At 41.6% G+C, this 14,199-nt stretch overlaps 1 protein-coding gene across 1 annotated transcript in view; it reads right to left on the bottom strand.

The window, feature by feature from the left end:
- LOC115433202 (probable protein phosphatase DDB_G0282105) overlaps positions 1-14,199 on the bottom strand; it is a 105,564-nt gene that overhangs the window by 26,604 nt on the left and 64,761 nt on the right. Inside the window, exons 6-9 of the mRNA XM_030154485.1 lie at positions 8,539-8,572; positions 5,262-5,342; positions 2,099-2,191; positions 1,219-1,332 (exon numbers count right to left, since the gene is read on the bottom strand). Of these exons, the coding sequence (XP_030010345.1) occupies positions 1,219-1,332; positions 2,099-2,191; positions 5,262-5,342; positions 8,539-8,572 (322 nt within the window). The remainder of the gene's footprint in view (positions 1-1,218; positions 1,333-2,098; positions 2,192-5,261; positions 5,343-8,538; positions 8,573-14,199) is intronic.

The following is a 14,199-nucleotide window of genomic DNA, read 5'->3' as shown; positions in this document are numbered from 1 at the left end:
ATACATGAAATGAACCTGGTTTTCCCATAAAAATTCATACTTTTACTTAAATACATGCTGTAGTGGTGGAGTATTAAGGTTTAAGCCTCTTTAAAAGTAAGGATTGTGGGTATTTAAACAGCACCCACAGAAACAGCCTTTAAGATACTCCACAGTCCTGGTCCAGTCCAGGTCCAGTCCGGTCCAGTCCAGGTCCAGTCCAGGTCCAGTCCAGGTCCAGTCCCGGGTCCAGTCCAGGTCCAGTCCAGGTCCAGTCTGGGTCCAGGTCCGGGTCCAGTCCAGGTCCAGTCTGGGTCTAGTCCAGGTCCAGTCCAGGTCCAGTCTGGGTCCAGTCCAGGACCAGGACATTGGATCAGTCTGATAACATCAGCTCATGTGAATGAGGCCTTCAAGGACCCTTCCTGGACTTTGGGAAACACCCCCCCTGTCCCTGGAGGAGCCAGGGGTGTTCTGGGAAATGTTACCGTGTTGTTGTGAGGAATGTTATCGTCTGACAGTTACACGTCAGTGAAGCCTGTGTCTAACGCTGCCTTCAGGTGCTGCTGGGAAGATGACCCTTTCCACTAGTGAAATTATGAGTGCGCTGTATTCAGGTGAACACAGAACTGACTTTTATTAGACAGGACTCTGCTGCTTTAGTCTCCATGTTTCCAGGTAGAGTGGGGACCAGAAGACGACTGGAAACCACAAGTGAACACAAGTGACGGACCCTTAAATATCAGATGGTGACAGCAAGAGAAAACTGCCTGAGGGAAATAAGTCGCTTCATATCAATCTGACATTGATAAAGACGAAAACGAAGGGAAGTTATCTATACTTTTTATCCGTTTAGTTAGTTTTATAAACACACAATACAGTTTCAGTCAGTTATCATTTTTTTCTTTTAATCATAGTTTTTATTTATTTCAGTTAACGAAAATGTTTTTTCAATTCTAGTTTTGTCATTTTGTTAGTTTTCGTTAATGATAATAACCTTGTTCTCCAGTGGAAAACACTATGTGAGGGACGTTCATGTGCAGTTTTGGAGTTCAGAACTAGTATTTACTATAATTCCCATGGCACATGAAGGCAGCATTACTGCTTACATGTGCAGGTGTGTTTGGGTTCTATGCAGCGTTACTGTGACATATTTCCCCTATTCTGTGAATTTCAGTCTTACCCACCCCTCTTCCACAAACACCAGATGGGATCAGTCCACCTCTACAAACACATGTGTACCTGCAGTTGTCGGTTGTTTTCTCTCACGGCTTCCAGAAGAGAGTCGTACTGTTTGGCCTGGTCCGCCTTAAAAGTCAGATCCCTCTCCAAAGACTCCTTTTCGCTCTCCAGACGCTAAGACCACAAACCAAACAGTCACATGTCATCGGTGGTAACAGCAGGTCAAGAAAAACCAGGAACTGGAATCAGAACCGAACTGTGAGAACGGATCCGAAGAAAACCAACGAAAAACAAGAAAATAAGGCAAAATACTGCACTGAGTAGTATTTAAGTGTAGAATAGAATAGAATAGAATAGAATAGAATAGAATAGAATAGAATAGAACAGCCTTTATTGTCATTGTTCTACTCCAGTCAGTGCAACTATATTAACTAAACACCAGTACAACAGAAATAACAGAGAAAATATAAAATTACAAAAAAATAACATAAGAAAATAGAATCGACATTTTACAATTTTACAAAGTAACATAAGAATAGAGCTAAGTAGAATAAAAAACAAAATGGACAAATTATGAATATTTCCAGCACAGGTGTCAAACTCCGGTCCTCGAGGCTATCCTGCATGTTTTAGACATTTCCAGCCACACCTGGTTCAATTAATGATCAGCTCATCATCCAGCTGTGCAGAAGCCTGATAACGATGTAATGGCTTCCAGGTGTGATGGAAGAGGAAAACATCTAAAACATGTAGGATACTGGCCCTCGAGGATCTGAGTCTGACACCCCTGATTTACAGGATTAACAGTATGTGACAGTATGCATATGTATTCCCAGTATTCCCAGTACGTATAACCCATGGATAACAGTATGTGTGTTTCTGAACAGTAGTGGTGTGATATTAGGTTGTAGTTTTTGTGACGTGTGGTGGGTGTGCTTACCCGCAGGTCGTCAGACATGTGCATCAGCTCCTCTCTCAGACTGCTGAAGGTGGACAGCAGCAGACGCATGCTCTTATCAGCGGTCAGACGAGTCTGAGGAACAACACAGGCCACACATGAGAGAGTCAGTGAGCTGCAGGACCGTTCACATGGGGGGGGGGGCAAACAGAAGGCCCCAAACGGTCCAGTCCAGCCCACAGGATGAATGTGCAAAGTGTAAAAATGACACTGACGACATGAACAGTCGAAGGTGTTCCGAGTCACATACAACTGGGGCTGGAAGAAAATATCAGTTCTGCAACATATCACAATATTTCATTTCAGAGAACCAACATGTGGTCAGTTATAATTTTACCAGACATAAACATATAGATCAATAGTTGACACATACACAGGGAAAATACCTTTTAGTCAGACACATTTATAAAGACGAATAAAAAAAAACAAAACATGATGCAGTGTTATTAGGGGTGGAAGAAAATATCAGTTCTGCAATATATCATAATATTTCATTTCAAAATACTGTATCAATATTAACCCTTTCATGCATGAATTATTTGAACCTTAATCAAGATTTTTTTTTTCCTGAGTGTTTTTATTCCTCTTTAGGCATGAAGAAAAAACAATGTGATTGAATTTTTTTTTAAATCAACCTGTTTTTCATGGAGTTAAAAAAACATGTCCACTCAGCTACACCATGAATTTTATTCTTGAAGCAAAGAAACATGTATTTAAAACCTAATATCATAAAGTGATATGAAAACAATGAAATGAAACCATGTTTAATGCAGCTAATCTGATGTTTTCTCACATTTTAACTTATTCTAATACTAGTTATTACTCACTTCATGGAGATAATATGCAAAAAATAAATATTAACAATTGATTTCCAATCAAGAACCAACCAAGAACAGCAAAGTTACAATAATGGTATGAATTGCAGTTTATGAGATGATGCATAAGTGTCCACTGTGTTGGTTGATATGGAACTAAAACAACAAAACCCATGAATATATAAGATTAAAGCTGTAGAGTAGCTGTCCACTGTAGTGACCACTATGCATGAAAGGGTTAAGAAGTACTGTATGGATATTTTTAGGTATTTATTCAAATGCAGATATTGTGGAGGTTCATTTTTGTTTTTCGTTTTTCTTTTTTGTATATATTTTATTTATTGTTATTTAACACTCTTTTATTCAATAATGTTGGTTCCTTTGTTGGGATTGAACTCAAATACTGTTCTGATGTTAGTTCTGAACTAATAGAATCTGAACATTTGAAAGAATAATTTCAGTTTGAACACAGGAACATTTTGTGATAGAACATTAGATCCTGTTGGGATCAAACAAAAATGTGTTTAGTATCTGTGCAGATTTCTGGTGTAATTCAGTTGTTTTTTTTTTTTGTTTTTTTATTAGTGATAGTTAACAAGACCACGTGGACACAAAAAACAACAACAACACATAAACAAAGGGAAACTCAAACAAATAAACAAACAAACCAAAAACAACAACAACAACAACGTCATATTACAAAGAAAAAGATCATCAATGTAAAGAGCAACTGAACCACATAGCTTGGTTAGGGGTGATAGAGAAAAGGGGAAGAGGGGGGTGTGAATGAAAGTGAGAAAGAGAGAGGGGGGAGTGAGGGGGAAAATAAGAATTGTTGTAATAATACAGAAATATTTAATAATACCAGTAGCCTAATTTGCTAGTATTATTGTGGCAGTGGTAGCGGCAGAGGCACTCACAATACAACTAGTTAAATAATTTAATATTTGTAACAATGTATTTGTATCAGTTACTAACTGTTTTGAGTTTATATGAATCAATTTAAATTAATATGGCTATGGGGTGGGGTGGAGCCCCGCACGCAGAGCCCCTAATTCAATTCTTCAAGGAAATAATGATTTAAATTTAAAAAAGAAACAAACAAAAATTGCCTTTTTAACAGTATCATGATATATTGCGATATATTGTATCGTGATCCTAGTATTGTGATTTGTATCGTATCGCCAGATTCTTGCCGATACACACCCCTACATACAAGTCAATGTGATATCAAGTAAAGTAATAGAGTAAAACCCTATAAATACTGACTACACCAAATACGGTCCTTAATGGGTTTAACAGGAAAAAAATGTAAATTATAAAATATTTACATTTACAAACTATCCTGTCTGAATAACCTGAACAAATATGAAAAACATGACATTTCTTCAGAAAAACCAGTACAATTTTAATGATATTCTGCCTGTTAATAAATGCTTCGTACATTTGTAGATCCATCCGTTAACTGTGTTAACCCTTAGTGGTCTGAGCCTATTTTGGCCATTGTTGAGTTCTTTTGATTTTGCCTTTATATAAAGAAATGTTTACTATACCCATGTTTGGGATCTGTTTTTTTTCAGCACAACTTCATCTATCTCATCTGCCTATTATTTTTTCACTTTAATCTACTATGAAAACATAAAAGGACAAAAAAACACACAAAAAAATCTAAAATCCAATTTGAAAAATTTGTATGATTTATTGCATAAATAACACAAACATGCTTAACGAACTGTTTCAAAAACTTTAAAAGTGAATATTGGTTCTAAATATTAGAAACTGGAATAAATTAAAACTATACTCGTAGGCGTTTTCTGTGGTTTTCCCAAATTGACCAGTTTAAAAACATGTCAATTTCTCACAACTGTGCAGATACCCACACACACACACGCACGCACACACGCACACACGCACGCACACACACACACACACTGTTCTTCTTTTTTATTGTTATTGTTTTGTTAGTTTCTTGTGGTATTTGTGTGTATATTCTGTGTTTGTGCTGCTACTGGAACCTCAATTTCCTGAGGGCCCAAAGGGTCAATAAAGTTCTATTTAATGTAATCTAATGTAATGTAATGTAATGTAATGTAATGTAATCTAATCTAATCTAATCTAAATTTTGCATTTATTTTACTAAAGATATTTCAGGGTGTACATGGTTGTTCAGTGAATTTACATTTTTATGCTGTAACTAAACGTTCACGCTGGACTTTTATTGCTAGGTTCTTATTTGACTGGTCCGTTCCACTTCGGCTCACATTGGGCTGAATGTGGGACCTGAGCGAACATGAGTTGGACCTGGTTTCTGTGAACTGAGCCCGTCTCACCTGCAGCAGGTAGCGGATCTGCTGTTTGGTCAGCTCCGTGGCTCCTTTGGGGATCAGAGCCTCCACCTCCTGCTTCTCCACCTGAACACACATGGACAAACATCACACATAAAAACACAAACCCTTTGTTGATTTTTTTTACATGTGAGAACCAACATGTGGTCTGTTATAAATTCACAAGACATAAACACAGATCAATAGTTGACATATATGGAGGGAAAATGTTTTTTAGTCAGACACATTTATAAAGACGAATAAAAAAAAAACATTATGCAGCGATATTAGGGGTGTAAGAAAATATCAGTTCTGCAATATATTGCGATATTTCATTTCACAATAATGTATTGATATTAAAAAGTACTGTATCAATATTTTTAGGTATTTATTCTAATGCAGATACTGTAGAGGTTCTTTTTTGGTTTTTCTTTCTTGTTTATATCTTATTTATTGTTATTTAACGCTGTTTTATTAAATAATGGTTATTTGAAGCATCTTACAAGCACTTCTTACTGTCTGAGAAGCAGATTTTAATTCTTTTGTTGGGATTGAACTAAAATCCTGTTCTGATGTTAGCTGTGAACTAATAGAATCTGAACATTTGAACAGGATCTGAAACTGGAATGTCTGTAAAACAGAATTTCAGTTTGAACACAGTTTGAACATTTGGTGATAGAACATTAGATCCTGTTGGGATCAAATAAAAATGTGTTTAATATTTGTGCAGATTTCTGCTGTAATTCAATTCTTCAAGGAAATAATCTTAAAAAAAAAAAAAAAGAAAGAAACAAACAAAAAATAGCTTTTTAACAGTATCATGATATACTGTGATATATCGTATTGTGATCCTAGTATTGTGATTTGTATCGTATCACCAGATTCGTGCCAATACACGGCCCTAAGTGTTCTTAGTTTTGTTCACTGTTTTCTTAAACTGTGAATTTGGTTCCTTGACGTGAAATATTAAGATTTCTCTTCACTGTTACAACACTTATTTTCATGTAGCTTTATTTATTTAATATGAACACTATATTTTCTCCCATGTCTCGTTAAACTTGTTGGACTTTTAGAGAAAAATCGAGGCTTACGCTGTTGGGGGCCAACAGTAAGGATATGTCCCAGAAATGCCCCCAGTCCTCTGCTGTACACTCGTCCCTCACTATAACACGGTTCACCTTTCGCAGCCTAGGTGTTTCGTGGATTTTTTTTTGTGCAATTTTGCATGCTTTTTTTTACAGTGTATGAACGCACATTGTGTTCTGCGTCCTGATTGGCCAAGGGAGAACCCACGCATTGTGTTCTTTGTCCTGATTGGCTAAAGGACTGTAGACCATTGTCAATCAATCTCCTCCTGTACAGCACAGAACGCGTTCTTCTGCCAAATTTACTTAAATGTTCGATCTCTAGCAGTGTGACTCTGGTGTGCTGTATGTTTGACAGTTTTCTTCTCAACAAAACCCACAATGTCGATGAAACGTTCTGCACCGACAAAGGCACCTGCGGTTGCACCCAAAAGGCAGAGGAAGATGACAACCATCACACAAAAAGTTGGACTTCTGGACATGATGAAGGAAGGCAGAAGTTACATGGCTGTAGGGCGCCATTTCATTCAAAATACTGTACTTATTTTTTTAAATCTACAAAGGTTTGAACTTTGAGAGTGTTTAAACAAGAGAGAAATGTCAGAAAATATTAGTGCCTGTCTGAGAAAAGTGTATAAAGTGTGTGGTGAGGGGTTTTACAGCCTTAAAACATATAATTGTAAAAAATAAAGCTGACTACTTCACGGATTTCGCCTATTGCAAGTTATTTTTAGAATGTAAAACGAGGGACCACTGTATATAAATCTGTCCACGATAATTGTTAGACAATCGATATGAACTCAATTTGAGCTCCATGGACCTGATAGGGTCAGAATAATGGTCACAGAACCTCCAAAACTCCACCTAGTGAATGAAAATGAGCCCAAATGAACTCTGGATGGTAGAACATGGACATTTGGAAGAACATCAATATGAACCACAACTGATATCAAACGGCCTATTACTGCTTAATTTATGTTCAAAAAACTGATTTTCAACTAAAGCGCCTCCATGTGGATGACTTATAAAACTCATGGAGAAGCTGAAATCGATAGGGTTCTTGTTGTAATCAAGGGATAAGAAACCCAACCAAATCTGTCCTAGTTATCGCGTTCACAGGAGTTCAGAATTCTACAAATTCAAAATGAAGGATTATGCAGCTCCCATCAATGCAATAATCCAGAAATGTATTGTTTTTTTTGAAAATATTGAAAAAAACTAAAGCTTGTCCTATTTATGTGCTGTACGTCACATTAAAGGACAGAGACAGTATGAGAACCAATTCATTGTGGGATGTGACGTGTGTAAACATTTATTTATTTATTTATTTATTTATTCATTCATTCATTCATTCATTCATTCATTTATTTATTTATTTATTAGGATCCCCATTAGCTAATGCAGTAAACATTCACTGCATTAGTAGTTTTACTTAGTTTTATTATGTCCAAAACCCACATGCAGAAAATATGGCAGGTTTAAAGCAGCGTATGACGTTCGTCACCAATTTTTCATCAAATCTGTAAAACCTGAGTGACAGCCTGAGTATCACAAATCGTTAGTCTTTCTGTGATTACGCCCCTGAATCACGTCCCTCACAGTGAACAACTTTTAAGTGTACTCCATCATTAACAGTCTATTTGTTTACAAACCAAACTGAAACCAAATGTCACTCAGGCCTTTTTGGAATTCCACACAGCCGCAGTATGGCCGCAGCATCAACAAACACAGAAACAGATTCATTACCTCGTGCTGCCACAGCTGCGTGGAATTCCAAAAAGGCCCGAGTGAAGGTTTGGTTTGGCTGCTAGTGATGGATTACACTTCGAAGTAGGGCTGCATGATTTTGGAAAAAAATAAAATCCCAATTTTTTTCCTCTAAAAACTCGATTTTCAATTTCAATTTTTGGGTAAAACTATAAAAGACAACAGAAGTCAGCATGTTGTTTTCGTTAGCAGCCCACAATGCAAGGCACTGCTCCGACCTCAAATCTGTGATGTGAATCACATGATGAACCCACACAAGTTTTATTTTTGCTTAGGCTATCGCTGGGGTTTTACAGATCCGATGAAAAACTGTTGACGATTGTCGTACACTGCTTTAATATTAATACATCAGATCAGACGTCCATATATGTGTCTGACTGCAGAGCATGGTTCAGATATACCTGATTATATACCACAGTGTGTGTTTTTACCTTGTAGTCATTGCTGGGATTCAACTGGTGTTTCCTGTAAAAACAGACAGGAAAGACAAACAATAAGGATGGTGAAAACAGATGTGTGGATGAGCATGAGTCACACATGACCACTGTTGACGCTCTTAATAGGACAAACTGCAGGTCTGTGGGTAGAGTAGGTTTTGTGCTGCCTCCTGTTTATTACTGATGTTACTTTACTCCATTCTGAAGTAAACAACTGTCTTGGTCGCTTAATCCACGATAAACAGGGTGCACACGGAGTTCTATGTCAAGGTCAAGTTTATTTCTATAGAGGGTCTGCACATACATCACCACCACCCCCGCCCCCCCCAGGCCACGCCCCTCTCAGTCAGACTGAGTGTCTTAAACCGACCTGCTCAACATGACGGAGTATAGCAGTAAACACAGCCAGAGCAAAGGACCATGGGAAATCTGAAATTAAATGAAGGACAGTTGGACTGGACATGGATCTGTACGAGCTACCAAAGAACAAGTGGTCCATGAACACTGACATGTGGACACACATGGAGGATCCAGACCTGGTCCAGGGGGGAGGGGGTCAGTGCTATTTGGACCTGAAACTAATATACATGGTTTCATCAGGACTGACAACCAGGGTCCAAAACTAGGACCAGAACCAGCTGATCCAAAGGCTCCAAAACTAGGACCAGAACCAGCTGATCCAAAGGCTCCAAAACTAGGACCAGAACCAGCTGATCCAAAGGCTCCAAAACTAGGACCAGAACCAGCTGATCCAAAGGGTCTAAAACTAGGGCCCAGAACCAGCTGATCCAAAGGGTCCAAAACTAGGGCCCAGAACCAGCTGATCCAAAGGGTCTAAAACTAGGGCCCAGAACCAGCTGATCCAAAGGCTCCAAAACTAGGGCCCAGAACCAGCTGATCCAAAGGCTCCAAAACTAGGGCCCAGAACCAGCTGATCCAAAAGGTCCAAACTAGGGCCCAGAACCAGCTGATCCAAAGGCTCCAAAACTAGGGCCCAGAACCAGCTGATCCAAAGGGTCTAAAACTAGGGCCCAGAACCAGCTGATCCAAAGGGTCTAAAACTAGGGCCCAGAACCAGCTGATCCAAAGGGTCCAAAACTAGGACCCAGAACCAGCTGATCCAAAGGGTCCAAAACTAGGGCCCAGAACCAGCTGATCCAAAGGGTCTAAAACTAGGGCCCAGAACCAGCTGATCCAAAGGGTCTAAAACTAGGGCCCAGAACCAGCTGATCCAAAGGGTCCAAAACTAGGACCCAGAACCAGCTGATCCAAAGGGTCTAAAACTAGGGCCCAGAACCAGCTGATCCAAAGGCTCCAAAACTAGGGCCCAGAACCAGCTGATCCAAAGGGTCTAAAACTAGGGCCCAGAACCAGCTGATCCAAAGGCTCCAAAACTAGGGCCCAGAACCAGCTGATCCAAAGGCTCCAAAACTAGGGCCCAGAACCAGCTGATCCAAAAGGTCCAAAACTAGGGCCCAGAACCAGCTGATCCAAAGGCTCCAAAACTAGGGCCCAGAACCAGCTGATCCAAAGGGTCTAAAACTAGGGCCCAGAACCAGCTGATCCAAAGGCTCCAAAACTAGGGCCCAGAACCAGCTGATCCAAAGGGTCTAAAACTAGGGCCCAGAACCAGCTGATCCAAAGGGTCCAAAACTAGGACCCAGAACCAGCTGATCCAAAGGGTCTAAAACTAGGGCCCAGAACCAGCTGATCCAAAGGCTCCAAAACTAGGGCCCAGAACCAGCTGATCCAAAGGGTCTAAAACTAGGGCCCAGAACCAGCTGATCCAAAGGGTCTAAAACTAGGGCCCAGAACCAGCTGATCCAAAGGCTCCAAAACTAGGGCCCAGAACCAGCTGATCCAAAGGCTCCAAAACTAGGGCCCAGAACCAGCTGATCCAAAAGGTCCAAAACTAGGGCCCAGAACCAGCTGATCCAAAGGGTCTAAAACTAGGGCCCAGAACCAGCTGATCCAAAGGGTCCAAAACTAGGACCCAGAACCAGCTGATCCAAAGGGTCTAAAACTAGGGCCCAGAACCAGCTGATCCAAAGGCTCCAAAACTAGGGCCCAGAACCAGCTGATCCAAAGGGTCTAAAACTAGGGCCCAGAACCAGCTGATCCAAAGGGTCCAAAACTAGGACCCAGAACCAGCTGATCCAAAGGGTCTAAAACTAGGGCCCAGAACCAGCTGATCCAAAGGCTCCAAAACTAGGGCCCAGAACCAGCTGATCCAAAGGGTCTAAAACTAGGGCCCAGAACCAGCTGATCCAAAGGGTCTAAAACTAGGGCCCAGAACCAGCTGATCCAAAGGCTCCAAAACTAGGGCCCAGAACCAGCTGATCCAAAGGCTCCAAAACTAGGGCCCAGAACCAGCTGATCCAAAAGGTCCAAAACTAGGGCCCAGAACCAGCTGATCCAAAGGCTCCAAAACTAGGGCCCAGAACCAGCTGATCCAAAGGGTCTAAAACTAGGGCCCAGAACCAGCTGATCCAAAGGCTCCAAAACTAGGGCCCAGAACCAGCTGATCCAAAGGGTCTAAAACTAGGGCCCAGAACCAGCTGATCCAAAGGGTCCAAAACTAGGACCCAGAACCAGCTGATCCAAAGGGTCTAAAACTAGGGCCCAGAACCAGCTGATCCAAAGGCTCCAAAACTAGGGCCCAGAACCAGCTGATCCAAAGGGTCTAAAACTAGGGCCCAGAACCAGCTGATCCAAAGGCTCCAAAACTAGGGCCCAGAACCAGCTGATCCAAAGGCTCCAAAACTAGGGCCCAGAACCAGCTGATCCAAAAGGTCCAAAACTAGGGCCCAGAACCAGCTGATCCAAAGGGTCTAAAACTAGGGCCCAGAACCAGCTGATCCAAAGGCTCCAAAACTAGGACCCAGAACCAGCTGATCCAAAGGGTCTAAAACTAGGGCCCAGAACCAGCTGATCCAAAGGGTCTAAAACTAGGGCCCAGAACCAGCTGATCCAAAGGCTCCAAAACTAGGACCAGAACCAGCTGATCCAAAGGCTCCAAAACTAGGGCCCAGAACCAGCTGATCCAAAGGGTCCAAAACTAGGGCCCAGAACCAGCTGATCCAAAGGGTCTAAAACTAGGGCCCAGAACCAGCTGATCCAAAGGCTCCAAAACTAGGGCCCAGAACCAGCTGATCCAAAGGGTCCAAAACTAGGGCCCAGAACCAGCTGATCCAAAAGGTCCAAAACTAGGGCCCAGAACCAGCTGATCCAAAGGCTCCAAAACTAGGGCCCAGAACCAGCTGATCCAAAGGCTCCAAAACTAGGGCCCAGAACCAGCTGATCCAAAGGGTCTAAAACTAGGGCCCAGAACCAGCTGATCCAAAGGCTCCAAAACTAGGGCCCAGAACCAGCTGATCCAAAAGGTCCAAAACTAGGGCCCAGAACCAGCTGATCCAAAGGCTCCAAAACTAGGGCCCAGAACCAGCTGATCCAAAAGGTCCAAAACTAGGGCCCAGAACCAGCTGATCCAAAGGGTCTAAAACTAGGGCCCAGAACCAGCTGATCCAAAGGCTCCAAAACTAGGGCCCAGAACCAGCTGATCCAAAGGGTCCAAAACTAGGACCCAGAACCAGCTGATCCAAAGGGTCCAAAACTAGGACCCAGAACCAGCTGATCCAAAGGCTCCAAAACTAGGGCCCAGAACCAGCTGATCCAAAGGGTCTAAAACTAGGGCCCAGAACCAGCTGATCCAAAGGGTCCAAAACTAGGACCCAGAACCAGCTGATCCAAAGGGTCCAAAACTAGGGCCCAGAACCAGCTGATCCAAAGGTCATTTCCAGTCCAGCGTGGACTGACCCCAGTGAATCTATGCATGATCTACTGGGACTGAGCAGATTTACTGAGTCTAGTTCAGATCCAGTCCTTTATCCAACACAGATACTACTGCTGTGGACCAGCAGGGCACCACTGCATTCTGGGAAATTAGCAGATTTACACCACCTGGTTTAAATTAACACATTATTCTGATCATATTATGGCTTTATTGTCAGAATATGACGACTTTAATCTCATTAACGAATGACATTTTTGTTAAATTATGAATTCCCATCCCTAGTCAGCCCTGTGTTGAACTGGTCACATGTCCAGGGTGAACCACACCTTTGTCCATAAGTAGCTGGGATAGGCTCCGGTGACCCCTGTGACCCTAATGAGGATAAAGCAGGTTCAGAAAATGAATGAATGATTTCAATTTAGCTCACTTCACAGAAAACAGAGAGATAAAGTAGCTATAACGTATGTCACCGTTTGGTCAAAAATACCTAGATCTGATCCTTGGTGGTTGTTGCCTAACCCTGCTCAGATTATATGTTGATTAATCATCTTCTCACTCCCATGATTCCCATCACCGCCTGCCTTAGGTGGGGTTGTCATGTGACGCACAGGGAGTCTGACAAATCCAAGGTCCTCAGAGGTCGATAAACAGCTGACTGACAATAATTCCACCATTAATTATTCAAAATCTACATTTGTCAACTTAGAATTTCTGGCTGAAATTGTGATTTCAGTTTACAGGTTGTTATAAACCTAAGTCATTCAATGTTAAAATCAGAAAACAAGATCAAAGGTATTAAAAAAGACAAAGAAAAAACAAAACACCGAAACTCAGGACTCGCCTGTGTCCTGTTAGAGCATGCAGCTCCTGGTACTGATCCAAACCAGCGGTCCTACGTCTGCCTCTGTGACAACATCCTCCGGCTGTTGTCTAGGATTCCACCGGGATGAGGACACCAAACGGTGATTTACACAATCCAAACAAATAAAAGGAAAAACCAACAGAGCGTGTTGGTGCGGTGTTGGTCCACCTCCAGAACAGGTTCAGTTCTACTTGGCATTGATCTGTCAGACCTGTTAAATCTGCTGTAGGCTGAACACTGGTCTAACCCCATTGAACTCATTCAGAGCTCTGACAAAGGTAGAGGAGTGGTCGGTTCAGCGTCTCCCAGAAGATTCACATTCTATTGACCGAGTCATTGTTTCCCTAAAAAAGCCGACTGGGTTATCACCACATTAAAACCTTGTATTTTTTTATACTGCTTATAAAACAACCACAAATATATACTCTGCCAGACGAAAAATTAAATTATTAATTAATTATTATCATGAATCTGTTCGTCTGTCTGTCATTCCTCAGCTGAATCTCTTCCCTCATGGTGAAGTTTCTTAGTTCCATCCACCAGAAACAAACCATGTGTTTGCAAACAGAGCCAGGAGGGAACTGGGCCTCTGAGGAATTTTGTCGCAACGTGCATTGTGGGAAGCGAAGGCCTATGATATTATATGGATGAAAAAACACAACACAGAAACAGCTGAAACGTGGAAATGGCAGGAGGAATATGCATAGAGGGAGGGGAGCTCCTGCCGTTTCCTCCTCGTATCTGTTCCAGCTGCCGCTGCCAGACAGCAGCACGAACCGGCGTTTCCCACAATGCATGTTGCAACGAAATTCCAAAGATGCCCAAGTTCCCTCCCGCCTGTTTGTAAAAACATGGTTTGTTTGTGGTGGATGGAACTAAGAAACTGTTCACTGTAATGCAAGAGATTCAGCTGAGTAATGACAGACAGACGAACAGATTCATGAAACTGAGGATAGGACTGAGGTTTGACAGATCTGATGAAAAATTGGTCACAAAAGTC

This window comes from Sphaeramia orbicularis, chromosome 14 (assembly GCF_902148855.1).
Source record: "Sphaeramia orbicularis chromosome 14, fSphaOr1.1, whole genome shotgun sequence".
NCBI lineage: Eukaryota > Metazoa > Chordata > Actinopteri > Kurtiformes > Apogonidae > Sphaeramia > Sphaeramia orbicularis.
Note: the sequence above shows the minus strand (reverse complement) of the source record. Positions and strands in the feature narration are given on the sequence as shown.